Here is a 21,289-nt window from a genome sequence, read left to right as displayed (position 1 = left end):
GAGGGGAAAATTCTAGAGGATAAGGAGTGGTAAGAAATTCTGTGTGTCTGAAACCAGGGTATTGCGGTGGTGAGGGAGAGGGGAGATGGGAGGTAGAAGGATGAGATAGGGCAGCGGCAGGTGGACGAGATCCTGTAGGGTATGGCGACCCCTCTTAAGATGTTGAACCCAATGAGAACGCTATGCAAGAGGTGGCCCACCGCGAGTGGGAGGGCGCTGGGAAGACTGTATGGAGCAGGAAGGAGAAAGCCAGAAAAACACCTTGTCTGGTTCTCCCATCCCAGCCTTTCTAGACTTCCTGTCCCATTTCCCACAGTCTGTTGAGAAGGTTTAGCTGGAATTACAGTACCTGGAGAAAGAACTTCCGCCTCATGTTCACGGAGTGCCAGATGGTCTAGACCCTTTCTGTCAGTCCCTTGAACTCAACTTCTTATGATGAAAGACTTCTCTTTCTCTATAAGCAGCTAAAGGGGGAAAGGCTTGGGATGTTTACAATCCATTTGTCCCACTTGAGAAATGAACTGCTTCAGGAACCCTTCTACAATCACTTCAACATCTACCCAACAAGACGTCCCATGGGCACAATCGATGCATGCAGGGTTTGTCAGGCCACAGTGCAGGCCTTCCGGTGATGGGGGGGGTCTCCGACCTCTGCTTTCCAAATGGGACATTCAGAGAAGAGCAGTTCACTTTTCTTCTTGAAGACAGCAGGGATACCAATAACAGAGACTTGACTATTTCCAAACTGAAAAACAATATCCTCTATTTTATTAAAACCTCCCCTTTCTCGACCATCCTTCGGGGGAGTCATTATTATTTATTTACCTCTGTTCCATAGCATTTTGTTCATGTTTACATTCCTAGGTCCTTTTTCAGTGCTGGGCAAATTGTAGGTGTCTTATGAATGTTGGTTGAGTCAGCAAAGAAATTGCTATAGCATCATTTTCTACTTGAAAGTAAATATCTATTTTCTCCTCAAACTGGGAGCACTTGCTGCAGCTTCGTACTGCTATGTATAATTATATCCTTGTCATTTTCAAGTTGCCCACCCCAGAAAGAAAATGCAGAATTTATTTTCTTCTTAAACCAAACACCAAATGTTATCATTTGTATCACTGCATTTATCATGACTATGGTCTAGTCAAGAAAAAGAAGTCAGTGGAAGCAAAGGGAATAATGATGAGGCTATTGCCCTTATGTACCCAGGTCCTCAGAGATGAGATTATGCCCCAACCATAGATGGTCCCATTTTGTGGCACTCAGTGGCTCTTGAGGGGCGGGAAATCTAAGCTTGTCCTCACAAAAAAGGAGAAATGCCTTATACACCAAAACAGTTGTATTAAATGAAAGTCTTCTTCGAGTAAAAACCTTGTAACTTACATTGATTTATCTTGAAGAATGTTCCATATTGTACTCAATCTTAAGTTTTGGTGTCCTTCAGAATCACTTGGGCAGTTTGTAAAGGGAGCAGACTTGGGTTCCCCCCTTTGGAGAGACTGCCAATGCCTTGGGGTGTGCATCTTCTAACAAGCACCCCAGGTAATTCCGCTGTAATGCTTTGCGAAACACTGCTATTAAAATACTGGCAACATAAATATTTTAACTACAAGTACACCTATTTGGAGCCTGGCTCATTTGTTTAGTAAATGATGATCTCCTATTTCATGTAAACCCTTGCTATCTCCCATACTTCAAATACCTGGTATCTGGCAAGACTACAGAGCAATGGATTAAATTGCATCATTTTCTCTAGTCTGCTTCCAATGACTTCATTCTTTGTAATAAAAATGATATCTTACATTTGGATAACGCTTTATTGCTTTCAAAGTTGTGTATATATACATAATATATATATTTTGGAAATTTATAATTTCATTTGAATCTTCTCACAAACCAATAAACTAAGAAAGGAAGATTTTATTAGCCTTATTTTACTGACAAATTAGATGCTGTCGGGTTATCTGTTCAAGGTTGCACAGCTTTCAAGAAATGGAGAGAGCAGTGCAGCCAACTTTTCTGACTCCAAGTTCAGTCATTTCCCCTGAATCACCCTGTTGGCTGTAGTCTTTTTTCCCCCTGGTGTATGTTTAGGTTAGTTTGCCTATCAAATAGAAAACAAGTCACTTGCCCTAACTATGAGAGCCTCCTCATTCCCACATGTCCCTTTCTTCCCCATGAAGTCTAACAAAAATAATTGAGAGAGATATTTCCCTATAATACTGCTTTTCCTTGTTGTGAAAGAGTTTGTTTTTAAAGAACAATCAAGTATACGTTTTAGGTTCCTATAACATTTATGTGCCTGTCTCTGGGGGTTCTACTGGTTTTTATTCCTGAACATGGTACCTGACTCCTAGAATAATATACTTTCCATTAAAGGAAGAATTTCTGAGGATTTAGGCAGTCTGGGGTTTTGATGAAAAACAACTCAAAGTGGCAATTGTCAGAAGAAGAATGAGGTCCTCCTGGGTTCAAATACTATATGACTTACCCCTTGGAGCCTCTGTCTGCCCATCAGCAAGAATGAGGATGGTATTATCTATCTTGAAGTGTTGTTATAAAAATTCAAAATAACACTTTTGCAATGTCTTGCACAGTTTCTAGCACATAGTTCTGAATTACGTAAAAATGGAATTTAAGTTCACTTAGTACAAATCTTACCTTTGGAAATTTCCAGCCTCTCTGAAAAGATACCACCTGCTATCTATAAGAAAGAAAAATATTGTTCTATAAGTTCTGTGCTTTGCTTGTTAGTGTGTGTAGATAGAGGTGTGTAGGTCATATGTTTTTTCTGCGCCTTTTGCAAATGGGGCTGGGAAGACAATTAATGGCCATTCAGTGCTTCCTATTGGACACCTCTGACTGAAGAAGCAATTTCTAACGGCTCTGGTTATGAGACTGAGAAGAGAGTAAGGATGAACGTATATTATTTCTAAATGTTTCAAGGGCATGCTGGCTGTAGGAAACATGAAGTAAGGATTTGAAATTCCCAAATGGACTTTCTGGGCCTTTGTTGTTGTAATGGCGTTTTCCTCCTTCACCTACTGCACCCAGGGATTTAGACCTTTCTATGGTGATGGCATCAGCAGAGACATATCCCTGCAAAAGAGAGGATGCCAAACAAAAGGGCTTCTTGGCTGTCAAATAAATCCCTGCTAGTCAGGGTGACTGAGCAGTGGGAACTGGCAGCTAGGACAGACAGGAGACGGCCAACTGCCCCAATCAGTACCATTGCTCATATCTAGGGGGTCTGAGCTGAGGGTGTAGGAAGAGCTCCCCATGGACTTCCGCTGAGAGCATTTGGTGTTTTTCTCATCCCTGCTTTTCCTCTTCTTCATTTTCCGCTTTTCTTCCTTTTTTCTGTCATTCTGACACCAAACTGTAAGAGTCTTGGGGGTAGGAATTATGTCTTACTCAATGCATGATTCATTTCACCCATTGCTCAGAGCGAGGTTGCTGTGTGAAACCAAAGAGCTCGAAGAAGACAGTGCCTCCCACCTCCACAGAGCCATTTCTCATGGCAAACCTTTGGATTTTTCCAGAAAGCCTATGTAAGGTTGATTTTTTATTATTGTCCTTAACCACTGTGTCTAGAGAATGTTTTATTATATCTTGCGACTTTCCTGTTTAAAATAGGAAAATTGACATTTTGACTTACCTTATAAAGAAGTGGTCTTTTGAGAACCAGATTTCATGGAGAGATTTTTTTTTTTTTTGCACATAATAAGGCAGTTGTTTGCATGTAAACGAGTTTTTCTAAACTGTATTTGAAAATGTTTCTTTCTGAAATACAAAAGTATCCATCATAACATCTCATTTCTCTATTAGTCTGCTTCATAAATTCAGTTTTCCCAGATTGCATAATCCTTTTATCCTTTTTTTTTTTTAGTATATCCTAATTAGGAATTAGTGAGGTCCAAATTAATGAGATTTTCCTGTGGCTACACATGTTAGGTTTGCAAAGTTCTCAACACTGCATGGAATCCCTCTCTCAACTCCCCAGCTCTTCAACAGAATTGCTCAGTCATAATTTCTGACTTTGTTTTCCCAAGTTGGTCCCCAAAGGATTAATAATTCCTTAAATATAACCAAAATGTTTTAAGAGGAAGAGAAAAGCAGGAGGAAAAAAAGAAGATAATAGTCACAGTTTCCCACTATCTGGTCTCACCCTCCAGTCTGTCCCCTCATCTCCTAATCCTCCCCCTCCCCCCACCCCGAGTGTCCTCTTGATGGGTGCAATTGTGTGTAACAGCTCCAATGACACTTGCCACACATCACGGGAGAACAAATCCCTCAGACATGAGTCATGAAAAAATCTTCTTTTTCATCTGTTTAAAACGTGGCATTGTTCCCTCTCTGCTTGAGTAAGTCTCAGGCATCAATTCCCTCTTCTCTAGAGAAGAGTAGACAAGAGTGTCTTGGAGGATGGGGGAAGAATAACCACAAAGTATATTGCAGGGTAATGTACTATGGTCCCAATAAATATGCAAAATAGTGCTGTATTTTATTTAGGGCTGCATACATATATGGTAATAAGGAGGTCATCACAAACCTGGGCAAGGAGCAGAACTTTGTGATCTGATGTGATTAGTAGCCCATTCTGTCAAGTAACTATTCCTGATAAAAAACAATTGAGCAATTTTGTATTAGACCTTAATGTTGGCTAACCATCAGTCTTGTGACCTTTAACAACACATTTAACCAGGCAACAGCCTTCATACAGCCCTATGACCATCCTAATAACCCTTAACTGGTTTTCTTTCCCTCTTTCCTCCCTCCCTTCTCTCTCTCTCCCCTCCTTTCTCCCCCACCCCATCTTCTCCTTTCCCACCTCTGCTCTCCCTTTGTTCTTCCTTTCTTCTCTTTTTTCCCTTGTTTTTTTAAAAAAATTTAAAATAGTCCAACCAAGAGGAAATCTTTAAACTGGTTTTCTCATGAACTTTTTCTTTTTGAAAAGTTTAAAACAAATCCTTGGCCCTTAGTTTTCACGATTGATTCATCTGAGAAGTGGCTTGCTAATAGTATAACAACTATAGTTACAATTATATACAAATGTATAGAAATAATAATTTTAAAATTCAGAATAGTTGTTATTAACAGGGAGGATGGAAGGAGAATGATGTTGGAGGGACCTATATAAGGGACATTAATTGAATCTCTAGTGACAGACTCTGGAAGCAGATAGAACAAAGTGTTATGATTTGATAAAGCTGGGCAGAGGATATAAGGTTGTTTTTTCAATTATTCTCTATAGCTTTTCAAATGTAATATATAGGATTATAATTTGTCAAAAACATTCCAGAAAATAAGAAAATCATGTTGAACTGTTAAACGATAAACTGAGGCATATTAAATATTTTAAGAGTTTATCTGAGCAGAAAACAATTCAAATCGGGTAGTGCCATACTGGGTTTAGGAGTACTCCACCAACAGCAGCTGGGGAGAGACTTGGTTATAGAGAAAAGGCGGAAGCAAAGTAAGGAAATTATTGATTGGTTATAGCTTAAAGCCAAGTTGGTTGTTCATGATTGATTGCCCTTTGGTTTCAATTTCATAACCTTGAGACGTTGACAGGCTTAGATTCTGCTTTGCTTCCACAGGCCACCGTGGCATTAGAGCCACCTCAGTGTAATGGCCTCCTTGTTTAACTAATTTAACACACCTCACCAGGAGCTAGCCCTTCTATGCCAACTTCTCACTAGTTTTCCTCCCACTTTCCTCTTTCACCTCACTACCACAAATGTGCCCATAAAATGTAGGATCTGAAAAACATTTAAAATTTTCCTCCAATTTTGATCAGTAAGTAGTTATTCAATTAATTCTATATGCAGATCTTTTCATATGAGATGAGTGACTCTCATAGGCCAGAAGATAAAGAAGAAAGCTAAAGGTACAACAACCTATTTAACGGTTGACAAGTACTTGTTGAACGTTGTCTCTCTCTAAGTCACTGAAATAAGATGTGTGAGTGGGAGACAGTCCCTATTCTCAAGGATTTTGCAGTCTAGGAAGATATATGACACAGGTACCAGAAACTTTGGTAATCTGTACAGAGATCGAGGAGGTTGCCAGTCTGAATTAGTCTTAAGACTGAATTATAGAATATTAAAAAATTCATTGAGATGGGTATTGTCAGTTCCACTGTCATGAGTTTATTAAACAGATGTAGTTGGACATGTATGAAATGATTCATACATAAGCTTTGTTTGTTAGAGCAAAAGACTGAAAATGACTTGAATATCCATTAATATGGGTCTGATTAAGTAAATTAAGGTACATCCATGAAATGGAATAATATGCAATCAATAGAATGCAGCAACCCATATACCATAAAATGAACAGAACACCAAGAAATGCTATGAAGTTAAAATAAAGTTAGACAGTCAAACAACAATAAACAAGCACTAAATAAAATTATAGTGTTTCATACTTTGTGTGAGGAAATAAATAATTTTATATATGTATGTATGTTCATAGACTATCTGTAATGACATAAAAAAGAACTAAAAATAGTATGCAGGAAATTGAGTAGTTGGGGAGATTGTGTATCCTTTTATGCTTTTTAGATTTTATACCGTGAACATGTATCACATAATAATAAAATTAAATTACATAAAAATACAAAGATGTAGGGGAGTTCCCTGGTGGCCTAGTGGTTAGGATTCTGGGCTTGTGGCCCAGATTCAATCCCTGGTTGGGGAACTGAGATCCCGCAAGCCACATGGTGCATCCACAAAAAAAGAAACAAAAAACAACAAAGGTGTAAAAATTAAATTGGAAATAATAAGAGAAAAGAGCACTGGAGAATGTATATGTATAGCTGATTCACTTTGTTATAAAGCAGAAACTAACACACCATTGTAAAGCAATTATACTCCAATAAAGATGTTAAAAATATATATATAAAATAAAATGGAGGCCCACTACTGATGCAGAGTAGAGATGTAGAGGCTAGTACTACAAATGGAACAGTGATGAAAAAAAGACTGGAAAGAGAGATATCACAAATTTCACAATAAATGGTAATTGCAATTTGCTTCAGCAGAGCAAAATGAGGAAGCTGTTATGTGAAAAAGAATGCACAGGTATTGTTTCCATCAGATAACTATTGAGTAGCATTTCCTAAAGTGAATTCCACAGAACATTAATCTGGAGAGATGGTCACAAAAGAAAACCTAAAGCGTCTGTGGTTAAAAAAAAGAGCACTGGAGAAAAAGAATTAAAAGTAAATACAGACAGACTCTTTTCCTTTCTTTCTTTCTTTTAGGTTTTTTTTTTCTTTTGTTTGCTTTTTCCTTTGCAATGTATTTTTAGAATTTCTCAAGTATTAGAAGATCAACACTCCTGCATGTAGAAAGGTGGTGGATGGAGTAGAAGGTATGAAGGGCATAAGAGAAACTGATCCAGTCAGTTCAGAGTGTTCTGGCAAGTTCTGGCTATGGTCGTCATGTGAGGGTGCTGAGGCTAAGTTCCCCTTCATGTGGAGGAATTGATGCACTTCCAGCTACCTCCCCCCGTAGACTTTGAGTTCTTTGAGGGCAGTGACAGGACTGGTGGATCTTCAGATCCCTCTTGCTCCCTGAGGAAACTGGGTCGTAGTGAGTGCTACATTTAGTCTGAATTGAATGACTGACTGACTAGGGTGGGGACTGGGGGTCCTTAGTGGATTCAGTGCATGAGAAGGAATAAAGTTGCCATGTATTTGCATTTGTTCAAATTACTGCATTTTGCCATTACCATTATCTGGTAACAAAACATTCAGAAAAAAAGAAAAATCCAGAAAGTTCCAAAAAGCAAAACTTGAATTTGCTGCTTTCAGGCAACCATTTCCATAGCATTTACAGTGTATTTACAGCTATCTCCATAGCTTTTACATTGTATTAGGTATTATAAGTAATCTAGAGATGATTTAAAGTATAAATAGGATGTTATATGCAAATAGTATGTCATTTTATATAAGGGATTGAGGAGCCTTGGATTTTGGCATCCATGGGGGTCCTGGAACCAACCCCCTGTGGATATCAAGGAATGACTGTATATATTTGATAATTCTTTTTTTTTTTTAGTGCAATGATAATTTTTTTAATTTATTTTTTACACCTTTATTGGAGTATAATTGCTTTACAGTGGTGTGTTAGTTTCTGCTTTATAACAAAGTGAATCAGTTATACATACACATATGTTCCCATATCTCCTCCCTCTTGCGTCTCGCTCCCACCCTCCCTATCCCACCCCTCTAGGTGGTCACACAGCACTGAGCTGATCTCCCTGTGCTCTGCGGCTGCTTCCCACTAGCTATCTATTTTACGTTTGGTAGTGTATATATGTCCATGCCACTCTCTCACTTTGTCACAGCTTACCCTTCCCCCCCCCATATCCTCAAGTCCATTCTCTAGTAGGTCTGTGTCTTTGCAATGATAATTTAAGCAAAGTCGCCTTCTACATTATTACAGTATAGAGTTTTGAATATCAAAAGAACTTTTTAGGGTTTACAGTATTTATTGCCTCTTTAGGGTAGCTGTGAAGGAGGACTTCTAGTTTATAGTAATGTAACTCCAGAAAAATACTGCAGGTGCATATTTGCATAACTGACTCTGAGGTATATACTCATATACCTACAGCTTAATATACGCAAATGTCTCCAATCTGATCATTGTACAGTCTTAGCATTCTAGAATGTATAATTTTCAATTACTGGAGTGCTGTTTTATGTAAAACTCATATCTCACAATGCATCATTTTTCTTCTGGTTTCCCTGAATTTCTATTGTACTGAATTTAAAATGTGAGTATGAAAGTCCACAAGTGGGTGGATTGGTAGCAGGTTATAAAGAGAACTTCTTTTTCTCTTTGAAACATCTTTTGGGACTTTCTCTTTTCCTGAAGTGTATCTTTTGAAATCTTTAAATACAAAAAATTAAAAGGAAAAAAACTCCATGAAAATGAGTTATTGTTATTCATAAAGAGTAGATGACTACTTGTTTAAAGGCACATCAGGAAATGGTCATTGGGCCCTGGTCAGTGGTCAGAGAAGGTCACCAGTGTTTTAACACAGACACATCTTCACACTCTCACCATCTTAATGTTGGTGCCATTTTGAGTCCTGGTGGTTTCACATTAAGCCTGTTTGTCCGGTGCGTAGACCCTCTTTTATTTCCCACAAGGAGGCATAACTGGTGCTGACAGGAGTTGCAGAGCGTGCAGTTTGGCCCCCACTCCTTGCTTGGACACTCACATCTTGTGATCTAGGATTCCTGAGATCCATTTTCAGTTCAAGACTCTTCTTATGAAGCTCTGTTTCTCAGCCTTTAAAACTCCATGGTCTTTCCTGATGAACACAAGCCATCTCACAATTTCTTGTAACTTGATTTAATATTTCAAAACAAACGGAACCAATATTATGCCTAGAGCCAAATTAAAGTCATTTTAGTATTGAGGATGCTGTTTTTAACCACACCTACACCATTCTGGATTTGATAGCTCAGGGAGGGTGAAGATGATGAAGAGAATGAAAGATTCCCTCCATTAAGAGATTCCCCCTTGGCTTCTCTTCACCTGGCAGAATTAGCAGTTCCACGGGAAAGACCAGACTATGGCCTTGGACCTCTTCATGCAGCACAGCTGGGGCTTGCTCCTCAGGGAAGGGGTTGGGCTAGTGGGGTAAGCCCAGGATTTGCCCCTTCTCTCACTGACCAGGTGTCTTTGCTTTGTTTTCTGTTCTTTCCGTCTTCCCCTTCAGAGCATCGTGTGCACTGGGCGGCGTCAGTGGCACCCAGACCCCCTCCTGATCCACTGCATCCAGTCCTGTGAGGTAAGCCACCTCCCCTCCCCCAGACGCAGACCAGAGCTCTCTGTTCTGCTCACCTTATGGAGACTTGCGTCCTTCTGCTTCAGTATTTGCCCTTTCCCAGATCCTGTGTCCTTCGTGTAATCTCTTAAATTTAGCTCCACAATCCCCAAATTACAGATATTAGGATTTCTGATTTTGCCTTTTTTTTAATTTTAACAAAATCTCCAGGGTTCCATTTTAAATGACTTAATAAAAGTTAAAAGCAAGTCAGAATTATTAATGGTTTTGGGATTCTCTAACCGGGCCTCACTGGAGTTTAGTTAGATCAGAGTTTTGCAGATCAGTGGCCCACAGACAGGGGTTTGGCCAGCTCAGTGTCTAAAAACAATTTTGTTTTGGTTGCTAATGCTTGAAAATTGGGATTTTCACATAAAATTCATATGTGAATGTGTAACTTTACACACACACACACACACCCCAAGTAAAAATAAATATAAAACTCTTTGTGCAAAAAAAAAAAAAAAAAAAAAAACCTTTTGTGAAAAAAAAAAAAAAACAAGAATATCTGACAACTGTGGGCGCAATTAGCTGCTCACCTACTGGGCTTCTCTCATTGACATCAGCTGCCTGGGTCACGCAGGCATCTCTGTTTCCTACCTCTGAGGAGGTCCTGTAGTCCACTGTTGATTAACCCAAACTAGACCTTTACTGCCTCAAGGAATCCTGTTTACTTCTCACACAAGGCATTCCCCTAGCAGTGGGGGACTCAGGGACATGTGAATTCCTTCACTAGATTAAGAGGAGTTTTTTGCAAGGAAGAGTCAAGCATGAGGCAGAGCCTTGCTGAGGGAGATTGACCCAGGAATCCTGACATGGGAGATGTTACACACACACACACACCCTTTAAGCCCTCTCACCCTGGGAATAGCCAGTAGCGGATACAAATACTGTAGTCTCAGGCTAGAGTTAGGCTTTGTCATCAAAGTCTTTCACTGGAAGTAATTAAGCCACTTAGCAGCAATGCTCAATAATTCTGGCTGTGCCTAGTGTGCTAGAGAGAGCTGTTTAACTTGCCCTTGACTTCCAGCACCCTCCCCCCACATACACACCCAACCCACATGCCTGTTAGTCCCTGGATTCTCCTGTATCCCTGTTTCTTGTATCTAATTCTGGGAAACTGGGATCTCCATGAGGCCAAAGGGGAAAATTGTGGAGTTTCAGACAAAGGGAAAACTGGGTGGGGAAATGATACCAATAAAATAGCATCCTGAGAGTGCATCAGGAAAAATGCTAGCATGGAGTGTGCTTTGTTATGGTGTGGGCCAACAAAACAGCTCATCTTCTGCCATCATTAGAAAAACAGATGGCAGTGGGGTGGGGAGGGGAGTGAGTGACTCATCCACTGGGCAGGGGGTAGCAAGGGGGACGAGGAGGCCAGGGAAGGAAGGAGATAAACAGACAGAGGATTCGAGAACTTTGGCGAGATCAAAGGGATCCTGAGAATTCCCTTCTGTGGCTTCCAGGCATGATCGCAAGAGGGAGGGTGGATGGCAGGGCTTGGAGCTGGCTTCGGTGTTTCCCAGGAGGTCACAACACAGAGCTTTCCCCATTTGTCCTCCCTCTGTGCTGCACCCCAGCACATGCTCTGGATCCCTTATCCAGAGCTTCCCAGGCTTCTTTCAGCCCCTTTGTTGGCGTGACGAGGAACAAACCTTCATTCCCTCTTATGACCCCTCTGCCCAGCTGCTATCATGCACAGCTTAGGCTTGACCACCACACACCTGTTGGTACCCACACTCCAGGGCTTCTCAAAGCATGGCCCCTGGACCAGAACAAGTGGCATCACCTGGGAACCTGTTAAAAATGCACATTCTCAGGCCCCATCCGAGACTTACTGAATCAGAGACTCTGGGTTTGGGGATCAGCAATCTGTGTTTTAACAAGGGCTCCAGGAGATTCTGAAGACCGCTTAAGTTTGCAAACCACCGCTCTGGTCACTATGGGAGCAGACAAGAAGGTTCCTAGACTATGGATCCCTAATGTGAAGCTTATTTGTCTAGGAATAATTTTAGCCTACATTATTCATTCACATTCTGATTATTCTACAGTATTTCCCGAGACTCTCTGGGTAGGACAAGATTTGACAGGACATGATTTTGCTTCCTGTTTCCCAGCAAAGGCTAGGAAGAGAAAAAAAACCCTTAGAGGGGTGGACGGGAGGAACAAAGAAGAAGAATCAATACCTGTAGAAAGGGAAAAGGAATTGTGCAGAGCGGGGCGCATGGGGAGAAGTAGAAACAATTCTGAAGGAATAAGAAGTAAGAAATGCAGAGAGGGAGGGCGAGGATGGAAAAGAAAGGACAAGAGTGGCTGAAACTGGCCTGTTCTAGGGGCAACTTGGCAGACACTTAGTTCTTTACTGGAAAAAAGTCAGCTAAATATATTAGGGAGAACCAAAGAGTGTCAGAGACAGACGGAGAGAAAACAGACCTGGATGCAAGATGAACCGAAGAGGGTTAGGTGGGTGAGAGCAAGTTTTAAAACGTGTGGCACAGAAATCTGATACTTTGTACCCCAGTGTCTAAAAAGGGTTTTCTTTTTTGGCTTTCCAATAGCGAATTGAATTCTAAGATGTCCCCTTAAGACATTCAGCCTCATAAGAGTGAAGTACATCATTCTTTATTGGTCTCAGTACGCCGAGGCATTGAACCAGTCCCCTCACTGTCCCACTTCACGCCTGTGTTGTGTCACTTCTGCACCTCTGTTTGTGTCCTATCCCCTTGGCCACAGAGTTTTAGCCTTCAGTTCTCCACTAGCTATGCCTCTCACTTTTCTTTAAGAGACAGCACTGAAGGCTCCCTCTGAAACATCTTAGGTAAATAATGCCATCTTCTCGTGGTCACTTACGCTCCCATTTTCTCAGGAGCACGTGTGTACCACGTATCTGGAGTCCAAACCTGTTCATGCCTTAAATTCTATTTTTCTAGTTGATTCTTGTGTTTCACCTTCTTGACCCAGACACTCCTTGTATTTTCTATTTCTTTTGTAATTTGCAAACGGGCAGGGAGTGGTAATTTGGTTGGTGGAGAAGTTTTGAAGTTAAACAAATACAGGTTCAAATCCTGGGTCAGCTGAGTGGTGTAAGCCTTTGTGTCTTAATCTGTATTGGGAATTGGGGGCAACACAGCCATTTTAAGGAGTTGTGATGAGGGATTAATGTGATAATGGACATAAATGTTTAAGCATCATGCCGTTCCGGGTCCCTAGTAGATGCTTATAGGGTGGTTAGGCACTACTGACTACTCTGTGAATGCTTACTAAATGAGTGCAGCAGAAGGCAGGGCAGAGCTGCTGGGTGGCCTCAACGTGGTTAGACGCAAACTCTGAAGATGGGAAAAGGGAAAGAACAAAGGGAGAAAGGGGAACAGACCATTCCCTGGAGACCCTCTGAGAGCCACAATTTGCAAATCACTTGGAGACAGCTGCTGAATCTAATCGGTCATGAGGAGCTCTACTCATTCCTACTGATGCCCTCACTGGGGCCTCAACATCTCTCACCTGGGCTATTGCATGAGTTTCCTAATTGTTAACCCTAATCCCAGACCTGTACCCATCAAAATTATAGACAAGCACACAAATAGTCAATGATAACTGTGTAGAAAACAAAGACTTATTCTGCCAATGCTTGGCCAATTGAGTGCACTCTTTTCCCAGTATGGGGGTGGGTAGCGGGGAGGGTTGTCCTCATTTTATGGGGTGATAATTGAAGTGAGCGTTCACTCCGTCAATGAACACATTATACCATCAGATCATATGTGTTATCTTCTTTTTCCTTCCTTCTTCCCTCCCTCCTCCCTCCCTTCCTCCCTCCCTCCCTTCCTTCCTTCCTTCCTTCCTTCCTTCCTTCCAAAAAGTCATATTTATTAATTCTAACAAAGTCTACAGTCCTAGGTTCCATTAAACTAAGAACATCTTGTTCTCTAGGGAATGCAGCTGGAAATAAAGACCACACTTCCAGCCTCCTTTTGCATAGAAATGACTAATCTCCTTCCTGTAGGATGATTAAAATTGAGTGCCCATCGACCTACATTTTGGTTCTGCTTTTTCTGTGAGCACATATTTCTTACAAGTTTGTTGTGCTTGTCAGCAGCCCCCCATTTTGGATTACAATTTCTGATAATTCTCTCTTTAACATTTTGAAAGTTCTTGTAGAGTTATGCTTTTTCAAAAAAAAAAAAAAACGTGGGGGCAGATGTGGAGGAGAACGGAGGTGGAATGATGTCAGAAGAATTAGGTTCAAATTCTGAGTCTACCCTTTTAGCTACGAGTTGTATCTGTCTGGCTTTCTCTCAAAACTCCTGTGAGAGTCAAGTGAAATAACTGATGTTAAGGTGCTATGTGAATTGCCAAATAATATAACATATTTGTAGTGGTATTGCCTAAGGAACGATATACATCACTATGTAAGGGTGGGCTCTTATTGAAACAATATGTACATATTAAGAATCAAGAAAGAGTCCACTCACACCCAATTTATATCTTTATGAGTATTATATACTGCAGGTGGCCATGGTTAATTGATGTTATTGAGGCTTCCAATAAAATTTAGAAAACTTTTAAAGACTTTTTTGGGTATTTCAATTAAGTCTCTCTGAACATGCTACTATTTCTCCTATAAATTTGTATACATACCCTTGTAAATGCCTGTCTTCTCACTTACCACATTATTTCAAGATTATATGACAGGTCTGTCCTTCCTACAATCTGTGAGCTTCTGAGTTATAGGATGTGTTTTATTCCTTTGAAAAACACAGACCTAATTCTTCAATGACACCTGCTTCTACCCCTCTAAAGGCAGGGAGAGAGAGTTGAAGGTAGACCTTTGACTTTGAAAGTCTCGAATTGAGAACGATTATATTGGATTTCTGAGGAGTAGCACTGTGGAAGGAAAGGTAGGGAAGGAGTAGAAGGTGAAGGAGAGAATTACAACCCTGCCCTGCATAGAATCAGAAAGCTTTGCAACAGGGGCAACCCAGAGGAGCCAGAGGAAGGCTGTCAGGGGTCCAGAGGCAGGCTTGAACCTCAGTTCCATCCCTTAGTACATGTTTCCTTGGGCAAGTCCGTTAACATCTCTGAATTTAAGCTCCTCAGCTTTAAAATCAGGTGGATACAATTTATCTTTTAAACTTGTTCGTCAGATACCTGATTCAGAAAACTATGGAGATGCACCCAGGGGTGTGTCGTTTGGGAGCCTTTGAAGAGGTCATACCTCAGGAGAATGTGAGTCATGCTGATTTTTCAGGAATAACTGGAAATATCCCTTGTTTCTGGGGATTTTTGCCTTCTGCATAGATTTTGATCTTTCTGTTAAGATTTGTGGCTTTGATGGTTAGCTTTGATTTCTTACTCACTGGATGGGTTGCATTTTGGAAATCTGTTGGCACCGTCCTTCCTTGGCTTCAGTCCAAGGTCAGTTCTGCTTTTGGTTTTTCTTCCATCCTCCTGGTTCTAGCTGGCAAGAGAGAACTCAGACTAAGAAAGGGTGGATATGAGAGTCAGAACATGATAAAGGATGAGAAAGCGCCTATTGTATGAAGGTTCAGTAAACATTAATTGAATCTCATTTATCAGTCACACTGAGTGACTTCTGTTACTCACCGAAAAATTAATGCTTCTTCCCACTATCTATTATTCTAAGACAGTGGCAGGAAATACATATGTAGGTGCATATACATTAAGAGAGTGAGAGGCCAAGCTGATCTGGAAGAAGATTAGGTAAAGAATTGCTTAGTAAGACTCTTTGGAGTCCCTATCCAATCATTTTGATGTTCTCAAAGGAATGAGGAGCTTACAGAAGACTGAAAGTAAAGCTGTGTAGCATGTACCATTTTAAAAGAAAAGGGGGTTGAACAATAAAGCCTATGGGCCTGCAAGCTTGGTTTCTCTACTAGGAAGACTTCTAGGACAGACTTCTCTATGGGCCTGCAAGCTTGGTTTTTCTACTAGGAAGACTTCTGGGACAAACTTCTCTAAGTCCTATATTTGTAAGGGATATACTCTCCTTTTCAGCGTGATGTTTTGTGACAGAATGATTGGTCAAAGAGATAAAGGAGAAATCACTTTTTAAATTTAGCAGGTGTGCCATTCTAGTCCAAACGATATACCCCTAATTTAAGAAGACACCTAAGGAGTTGACCACATGTTGGATCACTACTGTAGATTGTGCTGAACTGGGATGGTCCATCCAGTGGAAAACTCAAGACTTATTCTGACCACACCTTGTCTTTACTCATTTCACATGGGCAGTGGACTCTGCTGATAGTTTTTTCTTTTTGTTTTTGTTTTTAAAGTGTGCTTAAGAGTTACTTGGAGTGCTTATTTTTTGAATGTAGATTCTTAGGTTCTGCCCCTCCCTCCCAATTTTTACATATCAAGTCTTGTGTGGAGTCCAAGAATTTGTTTTTTTCAGAAATACCCCAGGTCCTTCTAATGTAGGTGGTCCTCAACTGCACTTTGAGAGGCACTGGGCAGGAATGAATTAATACACTCAAAGATAATTGTATGCAATAGCATCCACATCACATCTTGGAGAAAAAGGTTCCATCTACCAATAGTTAACCATTTATCTAGTGGGTTCTTTTTTTTTAAATTAATTTTCATTGGAGTATGGTTGCTCTACAATGTTCTGTTAGCCTCCACTGCACAGCAAAATGTGTCAGCCATACACATACAGATATCCCCTCCCTTTTGGACTTCCCTCCCATTTATGTTACCACAGTGTACTAGATTAGTTCCCTGTGCTATACAGCATGTTCCCATCAGTTATACATAGCGTCAATAATATATATGTGTCAGTCCCAGTCTCCCAATTCCTCCCACCCCACCCCTTTCCCCCTTGGTGTCCATACATTTGTTCTCTACGTCTCTGTCTCTATTTCTGCTTTGCAGCTAAGATCATCTATACCATTTTTCTAGATTCCACATATATACGTTATTATACGATATTTGCTTTTCTCTTTCTGACTTACTTCACTCTGTATGACGGACCCTAGGTCCATCCACGTCTCTACAAATGACCCTATTTCTTTCCTTTTAATGGCTGAGTAATATTCCATTGTATATATGTATATACCACGTCTTCTTTATCCATTCCTCTGTCGATGGACATTTAGGTTGCTTCCATGTCCTGACTATTGTAAATAGTGTTGCTATGAACATTGGGGTGCATGTGGTTTTTTTTGAATTATGGTTTTCTCTGGGTATATGCCCAGTAGTGGGATTGCTGGGTCAGATGGTAGTTCTATTTTTAGTTTTTTAAGGAACCTCCATACTGTTCTCCATAGTGGCTGTATCAATTTACATTCCCACCAGCAGTGCAAGAGGGTTCCCTTTTCTCCACACCCTCTCCAGCATTTATTGTTTGTAGATTTTGTGATGATGGCCATTCTGACTGGTGTGAGGTGATACCTCATTGTAGTTTTGATTTGCATTTCTCTAATAATTAGTGACGTTGAGAATCTTTTCATGTGCTTCTTGGCCATCTGTGTGTCGTCTTTGGAGAAATGTCTATTTAGGTCTTCCAATAGTTCTTGAATAAATGAAGAAATCACCTGAAATAGAATAACATTAGAAAGATCAAGGATAGAGGTAAAAATATCTGGCAGACAGTGGTAAAACTGAAATTCTTATAAGCCAGAAAAGACTTAATTGTTTTAAAATTACAGTTTAATTTTTTAAATGATGGTTCATTGTGGGTAAACAGTAGCCTGACTATGTTCTTAAAATGACAAGCTACCTGCCAATAAGTGTAAGTGAGACCAACCGAAAACCCGAGTATTTCATTGCCTATCATTATTCTCACCATTGATCTGATCCTGTTTTCTCTGTGGGTCCAACTTCTATAGCCATTAGAAAACACAGAACGTGTTGCAGGTCACAAAAATAATATCAAAAGCTTGATAATAATACCTTTGGTGAAAAATAAAAAGAATTGGGATCTTTAAGCCTAAAAGAGAAGGATAAAGATTAATGTAGTAAGTATTTTCATGTAGTAAACATTTTATATAGAGAAGAGTTAACAGCATCCCCCAATAACAACAGGACAGAAAATAATGGGCTTAAAAAGCTGAATGAACTATTTAAAGTAAATCTGTGTGAGAATATCCTGGAACTGTTAAACTTTATAGAAGTTTATAAAGGGAACTGTTTAAAGGCATATTAGTCTTTGGAGCATTTTAAAGGGATGTGTATTGTCTTCTCTCTGATATGGTTAAATATTTTCTGATGTCTCAGACACAGATGATGGTTCGGTAGTAAATCTATCACTCCATGGATTTAAATGTAAATATATTTGTGTTTTCTGAAGGCAACCAGTAGGGATATTTTTAAGTGTCATGACTATAACGAGTACTACCTTGATAGGAATTTGTACGGGAGGGAATTGGGAGTGGAAAGACAGGGGTGAGGAGGCGTTGGGGATAAATTTAGCTTTAGTGAAGTGGCTGCATTTACTTAAATGTAGGTGGGCAGGTGTATTATTTTTACACATTTAGTAGCTGATATCAACAATGCTGCCATCACTAATTCATTCCATCTGCTCCATCATTCCTTAGATTCTTTCTTCTGTGTTGTCTTGGACCTCTCTCTGCCTCCCTTTTATTATTTGTATTCCAGATGGTAGCCCTGTTAGCTGTGTCTGGGACATGTGCTTCTCGATCACTCATGGGCACTGCCTGGGTTTACTGCTGTACCTCTAGGATGTGAGGGCCGATATATAATTCATGAGGTGGAAATGATGGCATGAAAATCGAGGTTTTATTGCAACTTTTTTCCTTTCCCAGACTTTGAGCCCAGAAGGAGTAGAGAGGAGCTAGAATCAGACTAAAATGCCCCATCTTAGGAGACGCGCTTTATACTTGGGTGCAGAATGCCTGCATGCAGATCTGAATGTGACGATCAGAGATGGGGGTGGGAGAGGGTCACAGGTTAGCCTGCACGCGATAAATACCCGAGAAATAAGTGATTTTTATGGGCCCCCGCATGATGTGGGGCCCTTTTGGAGGAAGGCTTTTATTTCTGTTAGGGTTTTGTCCCCTTGATTTTTAGCACAAGATGTCATATATAAAGATATATATAATTTCACTCAGCCTCACAGTGAAACCTGTTCAGCCATTCTTTTCTCAAACTTTTATCCTTTTTGTTTGTAAGGTTTATCTCTATTACTGTGCTTTAGTAATGCCTTTTTCATCACTAGATAGTCACACATTTCTTTTAATAAATGCCCCAAACTTGATCTTTGAAGTGTGACCAGATGGAATTTCTACTGATCTTTTCAAAAAAACCTCCCACCTGAGTCTGTCTTTATAAATTCCTTATTAAAAAGAGAAAAAAATGAATCTTTTTTTTATGACACCTGTATATAGAAAACCAAATGTTCCAACCCAGCTTTATCACTTTGGGCACTGAGATGGCGAAGTTGTTTAACTTCTCTTATTTCCTTTTCATTTACATTTTGTCATTTAAATGATAGCCAACAATTAAACTTCTCTTGGCCACACTTTAGCTGTTTACAAATCAGATATTATAAACATTCTTTCCCATGCTTCTCAGAGGACAGATCATATGGGCTTACTTTTGACATTCTTGCCAAGTTCTTTAGTATCTATGGGTGAAAAGAAGTTAATTAGGGTGGAAATAATAATGGCTTAGCAGCTAGTAATGAGAACAGCTACTCCACTTCTGGTAGGGATAGTGTGGGTCCTCACAAATCTAAATCTAAATATGTGTTAGACGTGCTAAAATCCAGAGAGAAAAAATGAAAATTAACTTACGTTGGAACTGTCTTCCAGGCTCACTGGCTGCCAAGTTCCAATCCCCCCCGAGATTTGTTTGTGAATTTCACCGCCAGTTTTGTGCAGTCTCTGCACCGGCCTGGAAATCTGGGTATGTCTTTAGGCTTGTCCAGAATCCCGTTCGGTTCAGGGCTCTACTTTAGATCCTCCAGTTGGAATCTCTGAAAATCGGACTCCAAATGTTAATTAGGACTAGTTTTTTCATACTGAAAGCTAAAACCACTGTGTTTTTTTCCCCTGCTTTTTTAAAAAGTAAAACATTAAAAGCACAACCATGTAAATTGTAAAACCTCCTCTAGATTAACAACATTCATGAGAATTTATGCTTAAGACTCCCTGGGAACCACGCTGTGACATCCCGGTGGGCTTTCTACCAGGCTGCATTTTGCTGCTTTTGTCTTCTCCGGCCTCCTGGGTGGGCCACTCTCTCACTCTGTTAATTCTCTTCATGACATGGGTTTTTTCCCTTTTTCTCCTCCAACCACACCCTTTTTCTGATTTACTCTGTGCTTTTCCTTATTGTTCTGTTCTTTTGATTCTTCATTTCTAGCCCAACTTTGCAGACAATTGAAATATTACTCACCTGTAAAAATAGCATTATGGAAATGCTACCTTCTGTTCTTCAACTTGGCTTCCTAATGATTATGCTGAGATTATAAGAATTAGCAGTAAGCAAATATAATCAGATTATATCTGTAAGTAACTCTACCCCTTTCCTCTTCTCCTAAGGCCCTTCTCCACTAGGATTTCTAACTGTGCTCCTAAAATACGTTTTAAATACGGTCTAAGTGTGACTCAAATATGTTCACTGAGACCGTTCTGAAAGTCCATAAAGCATTGATTAGTTTACCATTTACCCTCATGGTCATTTGCATATGCCTTCATTAAATAGTCATATTGACAAGCCCTTTCAGAAAGTTCATATAATTTGAGTCATTTCTAATTTATCCTACTAAAATAGAATATTCCTTTAAGTGAAATTATTTTATTAAATGCTTGTTGATTGTGACTGAGGGATAGCAAAGTACTAAGTCTCTTACACTTACTTTTTAAAAGTATATGAAGTATGCCTATATACATATGTGCGTATGTGGGTGTGTATGTTCGGACTAACCCTATAATGCAATGGTGACAAAAAAAGGGTGACTGCCCCAAACTGATTGCAGTTATTTGCAAATAGCAGGCACAGCAGAAAGGATACACGTTTCAACCCCTGACTAATGGGTTTCAATCTCAGGTCTGCCCTCATTAGCCATATTTTCATGTAATATTTTTTAAACTTAACTTTAATTCTATAAAAGTACTGCTGTACATGTACCTAGTTTAAAAAGCCAGTTAGCACCTCTGGGTTTACTTGGAGGACGGGCAGTGCCTGCCACTCTCTGGCTAACCTCAGCCGCTCTTGGCAGACACAACTCTGTCATATCTTTTCTGCTTCTCCTCGTCACTCCTTTTATTTCATCTGGAAATTGCATCTATAAATATATAACTACATATATCTATACACCTATCACCTGTTTAATAATGCTTCCGCTGCCAATCTTGATTTTTTTTTCATTTATGGAATTATTTACTGACTTCCTAATATAGAAGGGGGGGTTTGAGCTCTCTGACGCAATCTCTCTCTCTCTCTCTCTCTCTCTCTCCCCCTC

At 40.0% G+C, this 21,289-nt stretch overlaps 1 protein-coding gene across 1 annotated transcript in view; it reads left to right on the top strand.

Moving 5' to 3' along the window:
• PAPPA2 (pappalysin 2) overlaps nt 1-21,289 on the top strand; it is a 281,009-nt gene that overhangs the window by 230,589 nt on the left and 29,131 nt on the right. Inside the window, exon 20 of the mRNA XM_024758833.1 lies at nt 9,736-9,807. Coding sequence (XP_024614601.1) covers nt 9,736-9,807 — 72 coding nt within the window. The remainder of the gene's footprint in view (nt 1-9,735; nt 9,808-21,289) is intronic.

This window comes from Neophocaena asiaeorientalis, unplaced genomic scaffold, assembly GCF_003031525.2.
Source record: "Neophocaena asiaeorientalis asiaeorientalis breed wild unplaced genomic scaffold, Neophocaena_asiaeorientalis_V1.1 scaffold182, whole genome shotgun sequence".
NCBI lineage: Eukaryota > Metazoa > Chordata > Mammalia > Artiodactyla > Phocoenidae > Neophocaena > Neophocaena asiaeorientalis.
The sequence above is the reverse complement of the archived record's forward strand: the minus strand, read 5'-3'. Positions and strand labels throughout refer to the sequence as shown.